The sequence below is a fragment of the Mobula hypostoma genome, chromosome 1 (genome assembly GCF_963921235.1).
Source record: "Mobula hypostoma chromosome 1, sMobHyp1.1, whole genome shotgun sequence".
In the NCBI taxonomy this organism is placed as follows: Eukaryota; Metazoa; Chordata; class Chondrichthyes; order Myliobatiformes; family Myliobatidae; genus Mobula; species Mobula hypostoma.
In genome coordinates, this window is record NC_086097.1 from 142,478,325 (window position 1) to 142,504,410 (window position 26,086).

At 41.7% G+C, this 26,086-nt stretch overlaps 1 protein-coding gene across 1 annotated transcript; it reads right to left on the reverse strand.

Annotated features, from left to right (window-relative positions):
* Window positions 1–263: 263 nt before the first annotated feature.
* On the reverse strand, window positions 264–25,752 carry klhl18 (kelch-like family member 18). Its single transcript, XM_063057136.1, has 10 exons — window positions 25,626–25,752; window positions 25,328–25,458; window positions 23,330–23,470; window positions 17,641–17,839; window positions 17,079–17,239; window positions 16,331–16,467; window positions 14,980–15,202; window positions 9,438–9,542; window positions 6,354–6,465; window positions 264–5,477 (listed from the first exon to the last, which is right to left on the reverse strand). The coding sequence occupies exons 1-10, from the start codon at window positions 25,740–25,742 to the stop codon at window positions 5,091–5,093; spliced, it is 1,713 nt and encodes a 570-aa protein (XP_062913206.1). The 5' UTR covers window positions 25,743–25,752; the 3' UTR covers window positions 264–5,090.
* Between the last annotated feature and the right edge of the window lie 334 nt (window positions 25,753–26,086).

The following is a 26,086-nucleotide window of genomic DNA, read 5'->3' on the forward strand; positions in this document are numbered from 1 at the left end:
GTAATAGATGACTGTAGTTTACTTGAGCCATCTTATTAAGAGACAAAGACTGAGGATCTGTGCATACAAGGAATAGAATACTCCTAATTGCATGGTTTTCCAACACTTCCCACTGTTGGCCAACAATTTGAACTAAGAATACTGCTTACTAGACACCAATTTGTATATACTAGAAGGTTACACACCATGGGTGATTAAGCAATCAAACTTTGAGCTATAGTCCAAAGAACTGGTAACATCCTGCTAATAATAAATAAAACACAGATTCATATGATTTGGCTCAGTACGGATGCACATAATTTATTAGTTTTTACATTGAAAACATTCATGTATTTCAAAATAATCTGGTAATCAAGATACTGTTTACACCTCCGAGAAAGGATATATATTTCATTCATGAACTGAAGTGTGACCTATCATTTGCTAGGGGGTTGTCATAAACATACTACAAATAGAAATATGTTTCCATGTTGTCCATATTCCATGCAAGAGATCTCCATTAGCCACTTTCTGATGGTGACAAACTTATATTTCCATCTTAATCTTTCCAAGTCAGAGAAATGTCCTCACGCTGGATATGAGGAGGAATATGGAAGCACAGGGATCAAATTATCCTCACATTTCACCTTTCTATTGCACCTTTAATGTAGTAAAATATCCATAGACTCAAGAAAGATCACACCTTGAACTGCAGTGTCAAAAATCAGAAAAGTCATTAAAGGAGTGTATTACGAATGAACAAGTTGTTCAGTAACATTGCTTCCCACAAGCTCCCACTACAGTCCAGTAAAGGTCACTAGCTAAGGACTCAGTTCAGGTGTCCTGTGGAAAGTGCATTGTTCAGTTAATCTTTATCAACCACATTAAATGACAAAAAGATACAAGTGTAAGGTTAGTAGAATAATGACTAGAAAACTCATACAGACTCTCAAGTCTGATAGAACTAAACATTCTATAACATAAACACAGAAAAGTACTTGTGTACCCTTAATTAGGTTTGAACTATCCTTCTGGGAACCTTACATTTAAAAGAAATTACATTGAACATAGGTCCCAAGCAGTGCAAAAAAAAATTATGTGTTCCAGAGATAACTGCGTGGAGATTATAAAGTTTTTTTTTGTAACAAAAACTTTAATAGTTATTCCACACTGCAATCCATTTGGTAGAAGTCTCTCCCAGTCACATTTTCAAGTCTAATACTTAAAAATTTGAAGCAACATATGAAATGCAGAATGAATGAGAAGAATTTGTAATACCAACACTTTATATGAGAATATATTTAAAAAGGAAACATTCTGGATTGTAGGGAAAAAGCAGGAGAATAGGATCAAATGAATTAAGTACCTGCACAGTCATGATGGGCAGAGTAGTCATTTACTTTTTGATCTGAAGTTTTCTTTTTGATCTGAAATGAACTGTATTTCAATGAGATATAGTTTCTCTGGTGTATTTTATCAGATCTAACCAGTTGTGGTAGAGACCAATGTGCAACAACAGGCACACTTTGTGATGTGAATTAACCATTTCCAGCTGTTGAATGCAACCGTGATATCAACAAGACCCGAAAGTTATTTACAAACAGAGCAAAGACAGGGGTAACAGATATCCAAAACTCCCCCCATGTGCAGGGAAGAGAATGACAGAAATCACTTCCATTTTTATTCATGAGCTAAGGTTTACTGTTAGCATATATTAAGGATAACTATATAGTGGCAGCAAAACACAGACACTTACCATTAAACTGTGTAAAGTGAGGACTGACATCTACTGAAGTAGATGAAAACAAAACAAAATGCTAGAAAGTAATTTTGGTGTAACAATATTATCTAGAGACTGTAATATCTGAACCTCGATTGCAATCTCATCACTCTGACAATCAATTACATTCAATAAATAAATGAACTCAATCCCCTAATCAACACAAAATGCTGGAAGAACCCCTTAATTAGATTTGAGTGGAATTCACTACTGAATACCTGTTCTACAAATTAACTATCCAAGCACTTCAAATTTTTACTCCAAATATTTCATTAGTACATAGTAGTTAACAGTACAATATTAAGAATAGAATGCAATTAAGACAAAGAAATTAATTATGTAATATACCTCCAGGAGGAAAAGTATCCCACAGCAGCAAAATTAAGCTAAATGTTATCTTCCTGCTTAAAACAACCTCTTTAGATACCCTCATACTTGCAAAGACAGCATCTATAATCATACAGCCAGTGGTTTTTTGTTGAACAAAATATTGCAGGTGGTTTATATACACATCACATCCATTCTAACATATGGAAAACTTAACTACACCCCACTCCCATCTATCCAGCTATTGAAATGTAGTTATTGTAGTGCATTTAGAGATTAGCACATATGATAGTGTGGGCATCGCTGAGACGGGGTCGAAAGAAGATCATAGTTGGGAGCTTAACATCCAAGGATACACCTTGTATCGAAAGGACTGGTGGGTAGGCAGAGCAGGTGGGGTGGCTCCGTTGGTAAAAAATGAAATCAAATCCTTAGAGTGGTGACATAAGGTCATAAGGTGTAGAATCCTTCTGGGTAAAGTTAAGAAGTTGCAAGGGTGAAAAAGGCCCTGATGGGAGTTATATACAGGCCCCTGAACAAGATAAGGGCTCATGGTATTACAGGAAAGATACTAGCATGGATAGAAGATTGGCTGAATGGCAGGAGGCAAAGAGTCGGAACAAAGGAGGCCTATTCTGGTTGGCTGCCAAATGGTGTTCTGCAGGGGCCGGTATTAGGACCGTTTCTTTTCATACTATACAGCACGACAACGATTTGGCTGATGGAACTGATAGTTCTGTGGACAAGTTTGCAGGCGATACAGACATAGGTGGTAGAGCAGGTAGGGTTGAGGAAGCAGAGAGTCTGCAGAAGAATTTGGACAGCTTGGGAGAATGGGCAAAGTGGTAGATGGAATATAATGTAGGGAAGTGTACGGTCATGCACCTTGGTAGAAGGAATAATGGTGTAAACTATTTTAGAAATAGGGAGAAAATTCAAATATCAGTGGTGCAAAGGGACTTGGGAGTCCTTGTGAAGGGTCCCCTAAAGGTTAACTAGCAGGCTGAGTTGGTGATAAGGAAAGCAAATGCAATGTTAGCATTCATTCCATGAGAATTAGAATATAAAAAGTGTCATGCTGAGGTTTTATAAGGCATTAGCCAGATGGCATTTGGAGTATTGTATGAAGTTTTGGGCCTCTTATTTAAGAAAAGATGAGCTGGCATAGATTGGGGTCCCAAGAATGGTCCCAGGAATGAAAGGGTTAACTTACGAGGAGCATTTGTTGGCTTTCACTGTACTCACTGGAATTTAGAAGAATGAGGAGGGGGGATGTCTCTGAAATATATTGAACATTGAAAGGCCTGGAAAGGGTGGATGTGGAGAGGATATTTTCTCTTGTGGGAGAGTCTGGGATTAGAGGGCACACCTCAGAATAGAGGGATGACCATTTAGAACAGAGAGAAGGAATTTCTTTAGCCAGAGGATGGTGAATCTGTGGAATTCATTGCCACAGATGGCTGTGGAGACCAAGTTATTGAGTATATTTAAAACAGAGGTTGCTAGGACTTGGTTAGTCAGGGCGTCAAAGGTTTCAGGGAGAAGGCAGGAAAATGGGACTGAGAGGGAAGTGAATCAGTCTGATTAAATGGCGGAGCAGACTCGATGGGCCAAATAGCCTAATTCTTCTCCTATGTTTTATGCTGCCACTTTCCATAAAATTCAGCAAACTGAGGAACAATCTCCCTCTGTACCAGGATCTCACCTGTGTCCCTCAACATCTTTGAACTTATGCAAGTCAAGCTTTTATATTCCATTGCTTAATCCAACATGGCAATTTCAACCAGAGAGATCTTAGAAATCCAAATGGAGATCACTAACAAACATCTTGGTGAAAGACCTGTTGCAGAATTTTGATTTTCTGCATGGGTTATGGTCATTTTTGAACTGCACCCACACAAGCTACAGTAGACGTGGGTAAATGTCACAAATAGAAAATAAGAACTTCTCCTGTGTGGGATTATGGTCATCAACACATGACATTTCAATAGCTGACTCACAAACATTAAGAATGTATTGTAGTGTTATATTCAGCCACCACTGTACAATTATCTGGCTCAAACATTCACACGTAAAATCATACACACGCCCTTTAAAGGGAGTTCATGACCAATGATTAATTCTAATCAGATATTCATTCTTGACATTACTCTAACAAACAAGGAAAGAAAAGTGAAGACCTATGTTAAATATCAAGATTGTTGTAAACATTGAAAATCTTGACGGAATTTCCAAAGGACAAATAGCACATGAATTAAGGTTGAATTAGAAGAGGAGTGAGACAAAGGTTAGAATCAGAAAACTGAATTATCATATATGTGCAAATTTTATCTGGTTTAGGAACAGTAGCAGACTGCATTAAAAATCATCCTAGAAATGTATAAACAGACTCTTCCACATTTGAACACTAACACATTCATACAAAATTAGAGTATTCTAACAAATATTAACAGGGCATAAAATTCTATTATCTTTACAACTTGTATCAGTAACTAGACAAACATATATGCATCAAACAATCAACCTTTCTGAAATGGTAGATTGCCCATTAGCCACGGACACAAGGAAGACATGGAGCACCCCTAGCAAAACTGAAGAAGAACTCCCTTTGGAATGCTAATTTAGTACTTCCCACACAGATCCTGATGCTGATAGAAAGCACCTAATCCATGACAAAACTAGTTTGAGGGACTCCTTTAATTGTACAATTTTCTGCATAATTACAGAAACAAATGATTAATAAGTTAATTTGGTTTTTTAATAGACATTTATAAGTGATTTATTATTTTACTAAATGGATGCCTTTAAAACACCTGCAGACTGAACATTGATGACTAGGAAGTACTAGCAACAGCTGCCAGTCTTTGTTAAGAGATTGTAATAGTCATTGGACACCACCAATGAGCCATCAAAAATGGTGTCTAATTTTCACCCCACAAACGTACCATTGTTTTGACACAGGTACCAAGTACTAGACTCCCCGATATAGAGAACGTTGACTGCCCTATGCACTGAGAAGTGGTATGCATCCTACACCAACTCCACCTTCGTGGCACACCATGGGCGCCATGAACGTCCAGCTATTCATCTCAGCGTCGTACATTTCCATAGAGTTCAAATTATATTGTCCATCATAACCACCAATGGCATACAAGCGGCCACAGTTTGATACAAGGGACACTCGACTTCGACGAGTGTTCATGGGAACAAGAGGATACCACTGGTCGGAAGAAGAGTTGTAAACCTCCACAATACTCAGGAAGCCTGAGCCGTCATAACCGCCACAGACATACATCTGGCTACCCAGGGTAGCTGCCCCATGGCGACAGCGTTTGTTGAGCATACTCGGTGCAGGGTACCAGGTAGTGGTGTGATGATTGTAACATTCAACCTGTTTTACATATATGTAAAAAAAGAAAATATTTAAAACAGGACTTAGAAAAAGAAATTTAATTCAGCTTGTTCATTCAGATTAACCTAGAAATCTCCCAAAACCTCAACTAATATATTTTTCAGCTTTTCAAAACTTTTGTTTTCATCACTGTCCAGAAGCCCCTCTCTGCAAAGGACTTCAAATGAATGAAGTTCAAGGTACGGTTTTCACATTTACCCCTGGAATTAATGACAAGGTGACATTGATCACCTTTTCCCTTCTGCACCAAAAGTGGTGCTGTTTATGGGCCATAACATGAACCAGCCAAAATCTTTTACGTGAAGATACTCTTTCTCTATTGAGTAGAAAGTTCGAGATTTTAATTTGAAAATCCTGGGGAGTACATTCAAATCATGACAGCCTATTCTTAATTTTCTAGACAGTGAAACTCTTGAATTGGCAAATTGCTGTAGTCCCTACTATATGTAGGTGGTGCACACTACTGCTCTGATGCATTTGTAGAGGAGGAATGCATTACTGGCCCAGTTGTGTTGCAATTATGAGGGAGTACATATATTTGATCCATTTCTATTATCCTTGTAGCCTGGCACATTGTGCACTCTTGCACATTAGCTGTTGTCTCTCCTATGGGATGCAGTCTTTCATCGACTCTACTGTTTTATGGATTTACCATGCATGCTCACAAGAAAAGGAAATTCCAAGGTTGTGTATGATGACATATATGTCCTTTGACAATAAATTTACTTTGAACTTTGGTTAACTGTTTTTCACCCAGTGTTTTCTCATTTGTTCCATTTGAAATTTTCCACTACACACTTCAAGTACCCCATTACTGCCTCTCTCCCTCACTTGAGCTTGGCTGTCAGAACATACCGTGTTAAATATCTGCAATCCATCATGGCCTCCTGAAACATAGATCCTTCCTTCAAACACAGTGACTCCTGCTGCACTGCGACATGCATTCATCGCAGTCACTGCCACCCATCTGTTGGAAACCAGAGCAAAGATCAATTACCTTTTGCTGATAAACCTAAATTTAGGCATATCAGTACAATTAATGTTATCCTCTTTATTTTATAAGAACTTTCATAACCTTAAAAACTCACTTCCTAGATCACAAACAAGAGGAAATCTGCAGATGCTGGAAATCCAAGCAACACACACGAAATGCTGGAGGAACTCTGCAGGCCAGGCAGCATCTATGGAAAAGAGTACAATCGATGTTTTGGGCCGAGACCCTTCATCAGGACTGGATAAAAAAAGATGCAGTCAGAGTAAGAAGGTGAGGGAAGGGGAGGAAGACAAAAAGTGATAGGTGAAACCGGGGCCGGTGGGGTGGGCTGGAATTGGGTGAAGTAAAGAGCTGGGAAGTTGATTGGTGGTCTCTTTCAGTAATCAACTTCCCACTCCTTAATTCACCCCTCCACCACCCCCCTCCTGGTTTCAACTATCACCTTATGTTTCTTCCTCCCCTCCCACTACCTTCTTACTCTGTTGCATCTTTTTTTCTCCAGTCTTGATGAAGGGTCTCAGCCTGAAACGTCGACTGTACTCTTTTCTTTAGATGCTGCTTGGTTTGCTGAGTTCCTCCAGCATTTCATGTGTGTTCCACCTCCTGGATGAACTTTTTCATCACTCCTTCTAATCTCTAGTTTGGGAGTCTATTCTTCCTTTACACTGTACAGGAGTGGCTTGGCTGTTAATCTTAAGAAAAAGTGTGAGATTAATGTTATCAAAAAATGCTGTTGGTATCAGCTAACTGACTCTTTATTGGTGACAGCTGTGGCCCAATTAGTAGCAGTCTTGCCCAAGTCAGAAGATGTGGGTTTGCCATGCTAAAGATCTGAATACAAGATCTAGCTTGATGACTACATTACTGGAGATACACTGGAGACTCTAGCTTCCCAGACCTTTTCTTCCCTCAGATGAGCATAAAAGATGTTATAACTGCAATTAAAAAGTATGATTCCTAAACGCTTCCCTAGCATGCATCTCTGAATGGAAGTACCAAGGTGAATATTTTGCTGTTTCTGTATAGTGGAGCTTGTAAGCAAATTAACTAATTTCCTACAGCACCAGAGTCACTATGTTCAAAGAATAATTTACTGGTTGTAAAATACTTGGTTACTTCCTGAGTCATGAAAAACGAATAAATTACTATATTTTCGTCCGAAGAAAGTTGATAGGAGGCCCAAGTGCTAATTTGCTCAGGTTTTGATCCTGTATTTGATATTCCATTTAATAAATGGAATAAGTGAACCTTTATGTTTATTTTCCAGATTGCCACCTATCCTACTTCTTTCCCTAACTTGTAAATCTGATCATCTCAAAGTTCTTCTTATAGATGGCAAATAAAACAATCTGTTTAACCAAAAGTCCTGTGTATTCCTTTTTAATGCTACATTACAATTTTCACAAAATAATCTTATTGTCATAGTATATATCCTTAGAGATGGGTGCCAATACTATTAACATTAATAACAATCCTTGCATTTACAAAGCAGCCTTTACATTTTGGATATTTCAGTGTTTTGAATCAAATGGAGTACTTGCAAAATATAGGCATTGTTATCTGTTATAATGAAGGACACTGTCGAAGCAAGCTTCCACAAATAGATAATGATCAGAGAATATAGTAATGTTAGTTAAATAATAAATATTGACTATAATTATCATACTGGATTCCAAAGTTCATAGACGAAGCCTTGGTTTACTACTCATTCCTGAAGTTGGTTATCCAGTCTTTGTAGTGGACCTTGAATACAACATTCCAAATTAGAGGCAGCAGTGCTTTCTATCTCACCATAAGTGAATATGTTCATGAAAAATACCACGTTCTTACCCTTAACCAGCATCCCTTCCATTTTATATTTTCCATATCATACACAGTATCAAATATTACTGAGCACTTCTTTTAAAAAGTCTACATACATAATTTGAACTGCATTTAGTTTGCCAACACAAACCTCAACATAAACACAAGCAGCATCCATCATCAAACCATGCTCTCTTCTCGCTAACATGAGGAAATCTGCAGTTGCTGGAATTTCAAACAACACACATAAAAGTTGCTGGTGAATGCAGCGGACCAGGTAGCATCTCTAGGAAGAGGTACAGTTGACATTTCGGGCCGAGACCCTTCGTCAGGACTAACTGAAAGAAGAGCTAGTAAGAGGTTTGAAAGTGGGAGTGGGAGGGGGAGGGGGAGACCCGAAATGATAGGAGAAGACAGCAGGGGGAGGGATGCGGCCAAGAGCTGGACAGTTGATTGGCTCCATCCCTCCCCATCCTGTCTTCTCCTATCATTTTGGATCTCCCCCTCCCCCTCCCACTTTCAAATCTCTTACTAGCTCTTCCTTCAGTTAGTCCTGACGAAGGGTCTTGGCCCAAAACATCGACTGTACCTCTTCCTAGAGATGCTGCCTGGCCTGCTGCATTCACCAGCAACTTTTATGTGTATTGTTCTCTTCTCGCTATTGCTATTGGGAAGGAGGTGCAGGAGCATAAGGTCCTTATATCACCAGGTTCAGGAACAGTTATTACCCCTCAACTATCAGACTCCTGACCAGTGTGGATAACTTCACTCATATCAATTCTAAACTGATTCCACAACCTGTGAACTTAATTTCAAGAACTCTACAAATCAGTTTCTCAATATTATTTATTTGCTTGTTTATTTTTTTTATATTTGCACAGTTTGTCTTCTTTTGCACACTAACTGTTTGTCAGTGTGTGTCGTTTTTCCATTGATTCTATTGTATTTTTATGTTCCTTTATGAATGTCAGCAAGAAAATCAATCTCAGGGTAGTATGTGGCTACACACAGGCACTTGGATAATAAATTTACTTTGAACGTTGTATTTTCATAATTCCTTCATTCATCACGGAATCTCACGCATCTTTCTCAGTTAACCATTTATCTTTCACGGTTAAAAATGGACCATGAAAATATCTTACTTGTCAGTTTCTGGAGCATAACATTCCACTGAATTGAGGGAGGAGATCCCATCGTACCCACCACAAACGTAGATATGTCCATCCATTACAGCTGTCCCCATTGCACTAGAACAAAGAACAGAAATACACTGAGATACTAGTTATTTGGTCCCGAAATCCAGGGATCCAATTATATCATAGACAGAAATAACTTTTCTGAGTGTGCACGAAATAGGTCAAATCTATCTACTTAGAAAAGTACAAAATGATGTGCGTGTCATTCTTCGCAAGTTTGATTTGACTCAAAGTTCTTGTCACAACTGAAGTAATGATTCTAATCAAGCTTTTTCTTATCAGTTACTTCCTTATTCAATGCCACTCGGAAGCATTGAAGTTGGTGCAGCATAATCGTGGGAGATTGTCTCAAGACATTTTACTTCCGATCGCAAGACTCTGTTGCACAATGATAACGTAAATTGCCACAGGCCTGTTACCCTTGTCTGGTGGAGGGACAGTTGACATGAAAACTGTGTAGCCTCAGCTGTAGCGAGAATTAGGCCTCAAGCCTTGGGCTTGTCTGCTACTGCAGACCAGGTGAGAGACGCTGAAGTGCTATAGTGTGGTTGAGCTCGGCTGGGCCTGAGCTCTCCCACTGGTGCTGCCCTCCCATGTTCAACCAGTGGAATGACAGGCTAGAATGCATGCATCTGTACACTGCCGGAAGACTGTACCATCGATTGTTGGATATTGTCACTCAGGGTCTAGGACTATATATTTTTTTTGAGTGAACATGCTTCTTTGCTCAATATTTTGAATTACGTTTCTTGCTATTTTTAAATTCTTGCTTGCTATTTTGAATTTGCACTTTGGCCCCAGAGGAATGCTGTCTTGTTCAGCTGTATCTACGTAAGGTTTGAATGATATTTAAACTTGATTTGATTTGATTTAATTGATTATATCCCTCTGAGCAATTACCCTACAGGCAACTTACTTCCAGGCCAAAAAGTCCAGGATCCCCAACTGTTCCGTATAATTCAATTACCTGACACCAGGGAAATCTGGTGGCTCTCTGCTGCACTTTCTCTACATATAAATACCCAAGTTAAGGCTCAATTTGGCATGTACCCTCACAAATATTGAACTCATTTCTGGACACTGTGGGTCCCAACTTACTTTTTTCCCCAAAGTTCAAAGTGTATGTATTACACCAAAAAGTTCTATTTTAACTTCATCAGTCCACAGGACTTGTTTCCAAAATGCATCAGGTTTGTTTAGATGTTCAGAATAGAACTTTTTGGCCGCAATAAGCAAAGGTATGTTTGGAGAAAAAAGGTGCAGAATTTCATGAAAAGAACACCTCTCCAACTGTTAAGCACGGGGGTGGATCAATCACGCTTTGGGCTTGTGTTGCAGCCAGTGGCACGGGGAACATTTACTGGTAGAGGGTAGAATGAATTCGATTAAATACTAGCAAATTCTGGAAGCAAACATCACACTGTCTGTAAAAAAGCCGAAGATGAAAAGAGGATGGCTTCTACAACAGGATAATGATCCTAAACATACCTCAAAATCCACAATGGACTACCTCAAGAGGCGCAAGCTGAAGGTTTTGTCATGGCCCTCACAGTCCCCTGACCTAAACATCATCGAATATCTGCGGATAGGCCTCAAAAGCGCAGTGCATGCAAGACGGCCCAAGAATCTCACAGAACTAGAAGCATTTTGCAAGAAAGAATGGGCAGAAATCCCCCAAACAAGAATTGAAAGACTCTTAGCTGGCTACAAAAAGCGTTTACAAGCTGTGATACTTGCCAAAGGGGGTGTTACTAAGTACTGCCATGCAGGGTGCCCAAACTTTTGCTTTGGGCACTTTGCCTTTTTTTGTTATTTTGAAACTGAAAAAGATGGAAATAAAGTTTTCTTGCTTAAAATATTAAAGAAATGTGTCATCTTTAACTTTATGCCTTTTAGAAATCAGTTCATCTTTTATTCGCTTAGCTATTCACAGTAACAGAAATTTTGACCAGGGATGCCCAAACATTTGCATGCCACTGTATAACAGTGGTCCCCAACCACCGGGCCACAAAGCATGTGCTACCGGGCCGCGAGGAAACAATATGAGTCAGCTGCACCTTTCCTCATTCCCTGTCACACCCACTGTCGAAATTGAACGCATGCGAGGTCATTACCCACGCGAAGTCATCAGTCGGTCATTAACCTACAACTACTCGATGAGTAAGAAACAAACGTCGCTTGAGAGTTTCTTTGGAAGAGGTGGTAGGGAACATAAAAGGCCTAATGATGATGAGGCCGAGACTGCAAAAAAAAAAGCTTCCTTCAACAGAAAATATGACGAGTATTACTTAAAATATGGCTTTACTGTGACCGGTGACTCGCACGCTCCAAGCCCCCTATGTGTGACATGTGGAGACAAGCTGTCTAATGAGGCAATGAAGCCCTCAAAACTGCTTCGGCACCTTGAGTCCAAGCACCCTGCACTTAAAGGCAAACCCGTTGAGTTTTTGGAGCGGAAGAAACGTGAGCAAGCGGGACAGAAGCAAGTGTTGAGAGCCACCACCTCCACAAATGCTGCTGCTCTGAGAGCGTCGTACTTAGTGGCTAGCCGTATTGCTAAGGCTAAGAAGCCTTTCACTGTTGGTGAAGAATTGATTCCGCCTGCTGCCAAGGACATGTGCAGTGAACTGTTGGGAGAAGCTGCAGCTAACAAGACGGCACAGGTTCCTCTTTCAGCTACCACAGTTTCAAGGAGAATCGATGACATAGCGGAGGGCATCGAAGCACAGCTGTTGGAACGGCTTAACGAGTCACCATGGTATGCTATCCAGGTCGACGAGTCTACCCATGTCAACAAGGCAATACTGCTGGTTTATGTGCGATATATATTTTAAGACGATGTGCACGAGGATATTTTGTGTGCACTGCCGCTGCCAACTAACACAACTGGGGCAGAACTATTCAAGTCTTTGATGACTACATGTCAGGCAAACTGGACTGGTCATTCTGTGTTGGAACATGCACAGATGGGGCTGCAGCAATGACTGGACGTCTGTCTGGTTTCACTACCCGAGTCAAAGAGGTTGCTCCTGAATGCAAGTCTACACACTGTATCACACACAGGGAAATGCTGGCTAGCCGGAAAATGTCACCTGATCTTAACAGCATATTGAGTGATGTTGTTGAAGTCACAATCACATCAAAGCAAAAGCCCTTAACTCACATCTGTTTGAGCAGACGCCTCCTCTTACACACTGAAGTCAGGTGGCTATCAAGGGAGAGAGCCCTGGCCAGGGTTTTTGAGTTAAGAGAGCAGCTACAGAGACTTCTCAGGAAAAAAGTCACCACTGGCAGCACCCTTCAGTGACAAGGAGTGGGTAGCAAAACTCACTTATCTGTGTGACATCTTCAACCTGCTCAATGAACTCAATTTGTCACCTCAGGGGAGTATGACAACTGTCTTCAAGTTGGCAGATAAAGTGTCTGCTTTCACAGCCGAACTGGAACTGCGAGTGGACAGGGGCATATTTGACATGTTCCCAACATTAGCTGGGATTTTGCGAGAGACTGAGGCTGCACCGTCCTTCTCATAGCTGGTGGGCGATCACCTATCTTCGCTGTCGACAGAATTCAAGCGTTACTTCCCAACCGCAAATGACCCAAGATGTGCAAAGGAATGGGTCCGTGACCCATTTGTGAATGTCCCCGGTGAATCATCCACGTCAGTGCGGGAAGATCAACTCCTCGAGCTTGCAAATGACGGCGGGCTGAAAAGTATGTTTGACGTAACATCTCTGCCGGCATTCTGGATCAAAATCAAGGCTGAATATCCTGAGATAGCCAAGAAAGCACTGAAAACGTTGCTTCCATTTCCAACATCATATCGCTGTGACTATAATTGACTTAACACTATATTCATGCGAGGAAAATATGCGCTGTGTGTTTAATATTAAATTTGTTAGATAAACCCTTTTAGAAACAAAATTGAGTGTATTAGCCACTTACAAGTGACTTATAGTTGACTTATCACCTATATTCCGGTTGTGATTAACACCCTCCCCGCCTTCGGCCGGTCCGCAAGAATATTGTCAATATTAAACCGGTCTGTGGTACAAAAAAGGTTGGGGACCCCGAATATAGAATGAATTCTAGTGCCTATAAAACAAAGAAAAATTAAGATAATCAAATGGGTAAGGGATTGCTGCTGTAAAAGATGGCCCCTTCTCCCCTTCTCTCTGACACGTGCTGTGCTCTGGTCCAAGGATACCAATCTCCTTCTTGCAACTAGACTTCAATTGTTAATATAGCATGACATTGGAATCGACACGATATAAGTGGACCAATACAACACAATATAGTCAGCTATTAATTTATGCAGGCAATCCCTTGTTAAGTCATTAAAGCACCAAATTTAGTGACCTTTTTCCCATTCTTCAATTTTTCCTCTCTTCTCCCCAAAACCTCTCACGTTTAGTAGCAGATACACTGCTAACTCATTTATTAATACCTCTCATAACACTGATTTGTTGCAGTATTTTATAATCATATAATCCAAATGTGCCCACTCTTGTATTTTCAAAAGGTCATCTATTTGGGATACTTCCTGCTGTGCTGGGAATTTCTACAAACCACTGTCCTTCACAGATCATCCCACGGCAATGAAATGGTAATCTCATCATTGCCTGGTCTGTGTCGAGTGAACGACCAAGGCAACATGCAACAAATGCCTGCAAGGGCTGTGGCTACATAATATCGTATCCTGAATGGCCTGGTGAGCACAAGTCATTGCTGTGAACTGGCAGCAGCTGCTCCACATGTGATTGTCCAAATCCCACTAACTCTCTCATCACCTCCAGTTAAATGTGACTAAGCTGCTCTCTTCCTCCCTCTCTCTCTGCTTGATTGCTGAGCTCTGACCTTGCAACCCCTGATCAGGGTCATGTGAAGCCATGGGAGCAGGTGACTGATGGTTGCATGAGCGGCCTATGCATAACACAAGGCCTAGTTATGTGAGCACTGACACCAGGCAGACAATCTCTGAAAGGTATAGATAATGGCTGGGGTCACCTGTCTTGTAAAGACACTGCCAGAAGAAGGTAATGGCATACCACTTCTGTAGGAAAATTTGCCAAGTACAATCACGGTCATGGACAAGACCATGATCACCTCTGTCATACGACACTGCACATAATGATGCCGATGACTGTGCAGTAGTGTCAGCAGGGTTTGAACCTTCGGCCCGGTTCCGGCCCTCCAGTGACATGAAGGGGAAGGATTCACGCCAGGCTCCAACTCAAATAAGTTGGTGTCAGCTATCAGGCAAACACAAAGTGAACAGATGGCAAAATTTTGAAGGACAGCAGATTTATCATACAGTCCTGGCCAACATTAGTCTGGAGTAAACATCATTACCACACACTATCTAGTTATTATCACATCACTGTTTGTGGGAACTTGCTGCGCCCACGTGGGCTGCTTTGGGATGCTGCTAGGTCCAGCATACACAGGATAGTCCACAGTGTGGCTGGTCATGCCCATTTGTTCCTACCTGCGCTTACTGTTCATGCTGGCCACTTTGGTCCATTTGTCCGTCTCTGGATTGTAAACTTCCACTGTGCTCAACCTCGACTGCCCATCAAACCCACCTATTGCATACAAGAGCCCGTTTACCATGGCCACACCCACACGGCTCCGGGAGGTCATCATCTCCTGACACCGCTCCCATCGGTTGGCAATGGGGTCAAACACCTCTGCCACGTTCAAAGAGTCACCTGCAAAGTCAAACATGCAGCAGAGAAGCTGTTAGATGAGCAAGAGGTAGAATCTACAATACATTCCCATTATACCAAGGCAATCTAGCATCTAGCTATCCAGTTAGTTCCACAGAATACTTTGCTTACAACAGTTAAATAATATGTACAAAAGTGAACAAAATTGCTGGCTAGCATTGTACTCTTGTGAGGGCCAACAGATGGACCACTTGTTTCAATGGTCCCACACAAGGGCGCACAGCCTTTCCACATTTGAAATGCTTCACGACAACAGCATCCAATCAGTACTTTCCGCAAGTCCACAGCATGCATTTAAAAATTCTATTTGGCCAGTTATCCTTTCCCTTCTTCCAAAGCATTCCCAGAAATACAAACACACCAACTGGGGGTGAGTGGCTAATACATTTATATCAATGAATATAAATATCAATGCATGGTCTACGTCAGCAATTACAACCCTGCTGCCTCCATTTTTGAGCCAATTTCAATATTCTTATATTGGGGCGGCATGTTGGCGTAGTGGGTTCAATTCCTGCCGCTGCCTGTAAGGAGTTTTTTACGTTCTCCTCGTTACCGCATGGGTTTCCTCTGGGTGCTCTGGGTTCCTCCCACAGTCCAAAGGTGTACCAGTTGGTAGGTTAATAGGTCATTGTAAATTGTCCCATGATTAGGCTGGGATTGAATCAGCAGATTGCTGGGTGGCGCAGCTTGAAGGACCTATTCTGTGCTGTATCTTAGTAAATAAATATAAATCATACAATCTGCATGCGATTACTAGGGTAACGTGTTCTGTAATTTGTCCGATTCAGAGATACAATTGTATGAAAAACATACACAGATACAAGACTTTGACTGTCATCCAGAAGCAGAAACCTAGGGTGATGGCAATGGACACAGATTTTCCAAATTCCTTGAATGATACTTGCTGCAGGTGGATCTTTAATAATTTTTATCAAATTTCAGACAATGCAACTTATTGCTAACTTACTACAAGCCTCCAGCCAAGAGAAAAAATTGCTAACATCTCTGCTGTTCGTTGATGAATAAAACACAAAAGCTGCTCAATGAGAAACACAAAATGTCCTTCAAAGGAGCCAGAATTTTTGAACATCCTGAGTTAATACAAACCAGCAGAATTGAGACCTCCCACGGCATAGATCAAGCCAGCAATAGAAGTGCAGCATCTTGGCCGTGTTTTGAAAGATGGCAGGTGTGGTCGGCGCTCCGGCATCAGATGGTAATCCTTTGCCTCATCAACAAGGTCCCTGCAAAACAAAAAGTCAGTCTTGCGCTACACAGATTTACAATAAAATAAACTATCATCCCACACAACCAAAATCTAGAATTCATCTGCCCATGTGGTCCTGGAAGTGCTAGCAAGCTACTGAAACATCCCAAAGAGTGCAATTTTTACATATAACCACTCAGGTCCTTGCCAACGTCATGTGAAGGGGCAGGGTACGAGGGATATGCGCTGAAAGCAAGAAATTGGGAGCTGGTTGGGCACTGGGGTCAGTATGGACACATTGGGCTGAAAGGCAAATATCGGTGCTGTATTGCTCCATAATTATTTAAGAGCACTCCCCAAGAGATTTCACTAGAAGACAATTAGAGACTCACCCACTCCTTCCACCAACAAAATACTTTTCCTTGCCAAGCAATGCTAGGACTACAAATAATATTTGATGGACTGAATTCTTCGATCTCTGACTAAGCTCGTCCAACCATTCAATGTGATCATGGCTGATCTACCCAGGCAGAGAGGTCAATCTAGCTCATCTGTAATTATGACAATGAAAAAGAAAGTTGTCTCTGACAAAGTGTAACTTATACCTTGTTTCTGAACATTGCTAGAGGAATTACTACGTGACCTTACCTGCACTTGTGACAGCACCGAACCAAATCATCCTGTTGGACTCTGTCAGTTAGGAACTGTGGTCGGCAGAGGGGGAGGCGTACTTTGGTTAGCAGCTGAGGCAGATAGCTCTCTCGATTTTCACGATTAAATCGTACCCAAGCAAGAACTGCCTCAAACACCTGCAGGACAGAAGGAATGGCAAATCATTAAACAAAATACCAAAACTATTCTAGCCCTACCTACTCTTCTCCAAATTCCTGGTGCTCTCAAGTCTCATGTTATCGATTCAGTTTGCTAATAGAATGAACATATAGGAGTTATGTTTACATTTTTAGGATTTAAAAGAGATATTATATACATTTCTAAATGGCCACATATGTGTTAATCACTTAAGAGATATAAATCAGCAGTCATGGTTTTCAGGAAGTCAGGAATAATCCAAGGTATTTTATTATTTAAAATGAAACCCTTCACTTTTCCCTGTGCTTTTCCTGCAATCATCATCCACCCTCGTCACTTAGCTTTCTTTTCGTAAACCTGCGCTCCCACCAAGTCGCTCAAATACTATAAATCCCCATACCTGTTCTTCGGATTTCACATTGAGCTCATCTCGAGCAACAAGTTCCAATACTTCCTCAAAGGATAATGCCAAGAACTCCTCAGACATGGACACCTCCACAAAGTGCTGATGAATGAAACTGTTGGCAGAGTCATAAAGGACAGTGCACATCATTGTCTCTGCAAACTGACGCACGCCCAGGCAGTTTTTAGGATGCAGCCTGAAAGATGAAGGCAACAGTTGTTACTGGAAAATGATATCCAGCCTTTGGTGTTGAGAAGGATTAGCATAACCCATTAGCACTAGAGTGAATTATAAATTCAAATCTAAATGATGTAATCAGTACTTCAAACCAGTGTTGAAATATATTTTGGCATTCAGCAATGCTGCTGCAGGACTCAAGGGCAACCGAGGAATAGCATGTTAAAAAATGGAAGGTAATCGACTAAATATCTTGAAATTAATTCAATTGTCTGAATTTGTTTCTCCTTTGAAGTTCCTGCCAAGTGAAATGAAATGGAATTACAAACGTGTGCCAGATCTAATCAGCTGAAATTCAGCACCCACATCCTTGGAACTAGATATCCAGTGGACTCTCAATGTTGCAATACCATCCGTATATCAGCAATAAAGACTCTCTCAATAAGCTCTGGACTCATATATTTGAGAGATGTACACTCCATAGTAACTACATGGCTTCAGAATAAGGGGTCACCTAGATTCAGATTAATTTACTTATCATGTGTAAATTGAAACAGTATCATGAAATGTGTTGTTTGCATCAACAATACAACCTAAGGACGTGGTGGGGACAGCCTGCAAATGTCACCACACCTTCTGGCTGCAACACAGAATGCCCAAAGTGTTCAGCAGAACAACACAGAACACAGCAAGCAACAGAATAGCAGCAAGACAAAACCCTCACAGACAGTCCTCCAACCCTAGGCCAGGCTAGAGTTAAGTCGGGGGGTTATTCGGGGATCGCTGTGCAGTGCAGCTCGAAGGACTGGATGGGCCCATTCCACATTACAGCTCTAAAATTTAAAAAACAGGACAGCCCGCCAGCAGACTTGCAGTCAACATGCTCATTTAAAACAGAAAAGAGAATAAATTTATTCTTTTTTGGGGGTAGTATGAATCTTTAGAATTCTCTACCAATGAGGACTGAGGAGGTGAGATTATTCAGGGCAGAGTTTAATTTTTAATGTACAAAGGAGAAAAATCATGGAGTAGGAAACTGGTGCAAAGACCAGGCTTAGATCTGCTAAGATCTTATTAAGTGGAGAAGAAGCTGCATGATAACACCATAAAACATAGGAACAGAATTAGGCCATTCCATCATGGCTGATTCAGGATCCCACTCAACCCCATATACTTGTCTTCTCGCCATATCCTTTGATACCCTGACCGATCAGTAAACTATCAACTTAAATATACCCACGGACTTGGCCTCCACCACAGTCTGGCAGAGCATTCCACAGATTCACTATTCTCGCTAAAAAAAAAAATCCTCCTTACCTCTGTTCTAAAAGGTCGCCCCTCAATTTGAGGCAGTGCCCTCTAGTTCTGGATACCCCACAATTGGCAACATCTTCTCCACATCCACCCTACCTAGTCCTTTCAACATTCAGTAGATTTCAATGAGATCACCCCGCATTCTTCTAAATGCCAGTGAGTACAGGCCCAAAGCTGCCAAATCGTCCTCATATGTTAACCCCTTCATTCCCATAATCATCCTCCTGCACCTCCTTTGGACTCTCTCCAATGACATCACATCCTTTCTGAGCTATGGGGCCCAAAGCTGTTGACAATACTCTAAGTGCAGCCTGACTAGTGTCTGTTAAAGGCTCAGCATTATCTTCTTGCTTTTATATTCTATTCCCCTTGAAATAAATACCAACAATGCACTTGCCTTCTTTATCACAGACTCAGCCTGTAAATTAACCTTCCGGGAGTTTTGCACAAGAACCCCCAAGTCCCTCGGCACATGTGATGTTTGAACCTTCTCCCCATTTAGATAATAGTCTGCACTATTGTTCCTTTTATCAAAATACATTATTATGCATTAAATGGAAATGCATTTCCAAACACTGTATTCCATGTCATTTTTTTGCCCATTCTTCCAATTGGTCTAAGTCCTGCTGCAATCGCATTGTTTCCTCAGCACTACCTACCCCTCCACCTATCTTCTGTTGGTATGTATGTGGCCACCTATCTTGCCACAAAGCCATCAATTCCATTGTCCAAATTATTGACAAACAATGTGAGAAGTAGCGGTCCCAGTACTGACCCCTGAGGAACACCACTAGTCACTGGCAGCCAACCAAAAAAGGCCCCCTTTATTCCTACTCGCTGCCACCTGCCTGTCAGCCACTCCACTATCATCATCAGTATCTTTCCTGTAACGTCATGGGATTTTATATGGTTAAGCAGCCTCATGTGTGGCACCTTATCAAATGCCTTCTGAAAATCCAAGTAAATGGCATCCACTGCCTCTCCTTTGTCCACCCTGCTTGTTACTTCCCCAAAGAACTTTAACAGATTTGTCAAGCAAAATTTCCCTTTTCAGAAACCATGCTGACTTTGACTTATTTTATCATTAGTCTCCAAGTACCTCAAAATCTCATCCTTAATAATAGACTCCAACACTTTCCCAACCACTAGGGTTAGGCTAAGACCTATAATTTCCAGAAGACCATAAGATATAGGAGCAGAAGTCTGCTCCACCATTCAATCATGGGCTGATCCAATTCTTCCAGTCACCCCTACTCCTCTGCCTTCTCCCCATACCCTTTGATGTCCTGGCTAATCAAGAACCTATCTATCTCTGCCTTAAATGCACCCAATGACTTGGCTTCTATGGTCGCTCATGGCAACAAATTCCACAAATTTACCACCCTCTGACTAAATTAATTTCTCCACCTCTGTTCTAAATGGACGGCCTTCAATCCTGAAGTCGTGTCTTCTTGTCCTAGACTCCCCTACCATGGGAAATAACTATGCCATATCTAATCTGTTCAGGCCTTTTAACATTCGGAATGTTTCTACGAGATGCCCCCTCATTCTCCTGAACTCCAGGAAATACAGCCGAAGAGCTGCTATACGTTCCTCATACGGTAACCTTTCATTCCTGGAATCATTCTCGTGAATCTTCTCTGAATCCTTTCCAATGTCAGTAAATCCTTTCTAAAATTAAGAGCCCAAAACTGCACACAATACTCCAAGTGTGGTCTCACGAGTGCCGTATAGAGCCTCAACATCACACCCCTGCTCTTATATTCTATACCTCTAGAAATGAATGCCAACATTGTATTCCTCTTCTTCACCATCGACTCAACCTGGAGGTTAACTTTTAGGGTATCCTGCACAAGGATTCCCAATGCATTTGGAATTCTCTACCCATCTAAATAATAGTCTGCCCATTTATTTCTTCCACCGAAGTGCAGGACCATACTCTTTCCACCATTGTATTTCATTTGCCACTTCTTTGCCCATTCCCCTAAACTATCTAAGTTTCTCTGCAGGTTCTCTGTTTCCTCAACACTACCCGCTCCTCTGCCTATCTTTGTATCATCGGCAAATTTAGCCACAAATCCATTAATCCCATAGTCCAAATCATTGACATACTCCCTTCTTAAAAAGTGGAGTGACATTTGCAATCATCCAGTCCTCTAGGACCATGCCAGATTCAAGTGATTCTTGAAAGATTATAACCAATGCATCTGTTATCTCTTCAGCAACCTCCCTCAGGACTCTGGGCTGTAGTCCATCTGGACCAGGTGACTCATCCACCTTAAGACCTTTGAGTTTACTCAGCACTTTTTCCTTTATAATAGCAATGGCACTCACTCCTTCTCTTTGACATTCACAGACCTCTGGCACACTACTGCTGTCTTCCACAGTTATGATGCAAAGTAGCATTATGTTCATCTGCCACTGCTTTGTCCCCCACCACTACCTCACCAGCATCATTTTCCAGTTGTCCAATATAAACTCTCATCTCCCTTTTAACTCTTTATATAACTAAAAAAACTTTCAGTATCCTGCTTTATATTATTATTTAGTTTGCCCTCATATTTCACCTTTTCCCTTCTTTTTTAGTTGCCTTCTGTTGGATTTTGAAAGCTTCCCAAGCATCCAACTTCCCACTCATTTTTGCTACCCTATATGTCCTTTCCTCGGCTTTTATGCAGTCCTTCCCTCGGCTTTTATGCAGTCCTTCCCGTCAGCCACGGTTGTCTACCCCTGCCATCTGAGAATTTCTTCTTCTGTGGGACTCATCTATCTAGCACCTTGTGAACTATTCCTAGGAAGTTCAGCTACTCCTGCTCTGCCATCATCCTCATCAGTATCCTCCTGGGCAAGCTCCTCTCTCATGCCTCTGTTAATTCCCTTTATTCCATTGCGATATCGATACATGTGAGTTATACTTCTCCTTCTCAAAGTGCAGTATGAATTCAATCATATTATAATCACTGCCTCCTAAGCGTTCCTTTACATTAAGTTCCCTCATAAGATCTGGGCTATTACGTAACACCCAATCTAAGATAGCCTTTTCCCTAGTAGGCTCAAGCACAAGCTGCTCTAAAAAGCCATCTTGTAGGCAATCAACGAATTCTCTCTCTTGCGATCTGACACCAACCTGATTTTCCCAAACCCCTTGCATATTGAAGTCCCCCACTACAATTGTGACATTACCCTTATTACTTGCCTTTTCCAGCTCACATTGCAATTTCAACCCCTCATCTCGGGTACTGTTTGGAGGCCTATATATGATTCCCTTAATGGTTTCTTTACCCTTGCAGTTTCTGAACTCCACCCACAAGGATTCAACATTTTCTGACCCTATGTCACCTCTTTCTAAAGATGTAATTCCATCTTTTACCAACAGAGCCACACCACCACGTATGCCTTCTTGCCTGTCCTTTTCATACAAAGTATATCCTTTGATGTTAAGCTCCCTACTATGGCCTTCTTTCAGCCACAACTCAGTGATGCCCACAACGCCATACCCCCCCAATCTCTAATTGCGCCACGAGTTCATCCACCTTATTCCGAATGCTGCGCACATTTAAATACAACACCTTCAGTTCAGCATTCTTTGTCCTTTTGAGTTTTTCCCCTGTGGTACAATTTAACTCTTTGCTCTGTCTGCTTTTGTACCCAGTCATTGGCTTGTCCTTCCTTACATTCATGTTACACCCATCATCTACTTGTAAACCTGCTGGTTCATCCTCAGCTCTATCATACTGGTTCCCATTCCCTGCCATATTAGATTAAACCACTCTCAACAGCTCTAGTAAACCTGCCCATATTCACATTCATACTCCCATTCCTGATTTTTACCGAATTACGTGGCTGGGGTGGAACTCCATAGATTACATTTATCCCTGCAATAGCTTGTCCAGTAGCCAAGCATTAGCAAGTCCATACACGTTTCAGCTTCAAGCAACTTAATCATCAGCCAGCCATTTGAACATGAGAGAGGTAATGCAGCCGAACACAATTTGCCCTGCTCCAACGTTCACGCAAACTTTCAAGCAGAAATCTGAAAAAAAGTAATCAAAAACCAGAATTCTGATTTAATTATTCCTCTGTCTGACTCAAGAATTGTACGTTTCTGTGAAGTCAGCCCGGACATGCTGAGCCCAAAGCAAAATGGTGACAATGCTTATACATGACTGCAATCTCTCCTACTCTCCACACTTACCTTTCTCTGAGGAAGGTACAGCATGCATCTTTTACATTCTGTAGTTGCAGGAAACTGGCACCGATCAACAATGACTGCACATTCTGTTGGTCTATCGCCAGTCGACCATTGTAGGCAAAGTTAATAAGTGCTTCCAGGGCACTACAAGATAGACAAATTCACCTTAGACTTCAGTCATAATCCTATCATACAAACATCAAAAAAGTTAACAATCACTCATGTCCAAGGCATTTTCCATATATACTTTATAATCCAGAGTCTCTCTCCATCTCCCCTGAAGACATCTGTTCATGTTGAGCTAACCACTATTATTATTATTATTATTATTATAATAACAACAACTTATCAAGTGATCAAAAGCTATGTTCAGTTCCTGCTGCATGGGTATTTTCAGTCAATTGTTTGCAGTTAACAACTAGGCAGGTAGTAGAAATTTTAAGCAGCTTCACATCAGCCAATTTGTGTAGTCAGAACCAGGTCTCGTACAATGTCTTGATCTCCAACATAATAGGAAAGAGAAGAGGAAGGTTTTTTTTTAAAATCCAAAAGGAGAAATCAATGTTCATGCCATCAGGTTGGAGGATGCCTAGACGGAATAAGAGATGTTGTTCCTCCACCCTAAGAGTGGCCTCTTCATGGCACAAGAGCTCTCCTCTTCTATTCCTCACTCTGGCCTCTTATCTCCTCCTCACCTGCCCTGGTGCCCCTCCTTCTTCCCTTTCTCCCATGGTCCACTCTCCTTTCCCATCAGATTCCTTCTTCTCCAGCCCTTTACCTTTTCCACCCACCTGGCTTCGCCTATCCCTTCTAGCTGGTCCTCCTTCTCCCCTCCCCACCTTTTTATTCTGGCAACTTCCCCCTTTCTGAGTCCTGAAGCAGGGTTTTGGCTGAAACTCTGATTGTTTATTCATTTTCATAGATGCTGCCTGATCTCCTGGGTTCTTCCAGCATTTTGTGTGTTGCTCTGGATTTCCAGCATCTGAAGGATCTTTTGTGTTTAAAATTATGGTGTCTGGTCCCAAGCTGCTTGCACAGCCTGATCTCCCAACAGGTCTAGTGTTGTCCCCTTCTCTGTTAGGACATATACACAGCCTGATTTCCCAACAGGTCTAGTGTTGTCCCCTTCTCTGTTAGGACATATACACAGCCTGATTTCCCAACAGGTCTAGTGTTGTCCCCTTCTCTGTTAGGACATATACACAGCCTGATTTCCCAACAGGTCTAGTGTTGTCCCCTTCTCCGTTAGGACATATACACAGCCTGATCTCCCAACAGGTCTAGTGTTGTCCCCTTCTCTGTTAGGACATATACACAGCCTGATTTCCCAACAGGTCTAGTGTTGTCCCCTTCTCTGTTAGGACATATACACAGCCTGATCTCCCAACAGGTCTAGTGCTGTCCCCTTCTCCTTTAGGTCATATACACACTACTATGTAAATATAATTAGAAGTAAAAGGAGGAGGTACCCCTGATCATAGATCCTGTTATGCCAGTCAATTAAGATAAAAGCTCTTATTTAATCTCAGCACCATTTTCCTGCCCTAACCCCACCCCCCGATTCCTTTATACTTAAATTCCTACCAATCTCCACTTTGAACATACTCAGTGAGAAACCCTCACAGACAACCCTCTTGACTGGAGAACTGCAAAGATCTATTACCCTGAAAGTGAAGAGTAACACATAAAATGCTGAAGGAACTCAGCAGGCCAGGCAGCAGCTATGATAAGGAATAAACAGTTGACATTTCAAGCCGAGACCCTTCTTCCTCTTCTTATCTAACCTTATTTTGAAACTGTGATCTCTGGTGTTAGGCAACCAGACGAGGGAAACACCAGCTCTGTATCTATCCTGCCAATTATCCAAGGTCACTTAACGTTGTATTACATTCGTCCAAACAGCTGGCAAACAGCACTGCACTGCAGCAAGATAATGGCGAGGAATAAACAAATTTTAACGATATGGGAATACAGAGATAAGAAAAAGAGTCCATGACTAACCTAGGGTCCATTCCTTGCATGACGATCTCGTCCTGCTTGCATTCGATCATATCGTTAGTGAACATGGCATGAAAGTAGGGAATGGATGCAGCCAGCACAATGCGATGGGCACTATACTTGTGATCACCAATCTATAAAGAAAGGCCGTTAATTCACGAGATATTAGTGAAGCAGGAAGAGCACAAACCCAACCACCCCATACATTCGCCACCAACCAGACGTCCCGACAGCTTCCCCATCAAGTGGAGCAATCAGCAGACGGTTGAGATGCCCCTAACTCCCGCTACCGGGCCCTTACCCGCAGGGTCACGTCGCACAGTTTTCCCTGCCGCCGGATCTCCTCCATCAAGCCGTAACCGCGCACCGGCAAATCGCTGACACTGAAGAGCATCAGATCCTCGTCCGGGTCTGCCATCTTCCCTGAACCAAACGTCACGTCCGGCACAGATTAACTACCACGTGACCTGTGCCGGCCGACAGGTGGTTTAACTTCCGGTTTGCCTTCGCTCCCATTTCGCTTCGCCGCTCTTTGAGCACGGAGGGAACGTCATCAAATCCTCCGCTTTGGAGAAAACGGAAAGAGCAGGCAGATGAAGTTATTGATGAAGACGTGCTGACTGCTGACAACCCAAATAGCTTTCCAAATTCACTAGTGTTATTTCTTATGCACAACACTGCCCCACACTTCTAAATCTGCCAAGGTCAAGCCTCCGCCTTTGAAAATAGGAGCAGGGATAGGCTATACGACGATTCAAACCT

What these genes read in the sequence shown, in the direction of transcription:
- klhl18 (XM_063057136.1), bottom strand. Translation starts at nt 25,742, where the DNA reads ATGGCAGACCCGGACGAGGATCTGATGCTCTTCAGTGTCAGCGATTTG. An exon ending in AGCATGAACAGTAAGCGCAG is followed by an intron (nt 9,543 to 14,979) that starts GTAGGAACAAAT and finishes TCTTTGTTCTAG; the next exon opens with TGCAATGGGGACAGCTGTAA. An exon ending in GATTGCAGATATTTAACACG is followed by an intron (nt 5,478 to 6,353) that starts GTATGTTCTGAC and finishes TATGTAAAACAG; the next exon opens with GTTGAATGTTACAATCATCA.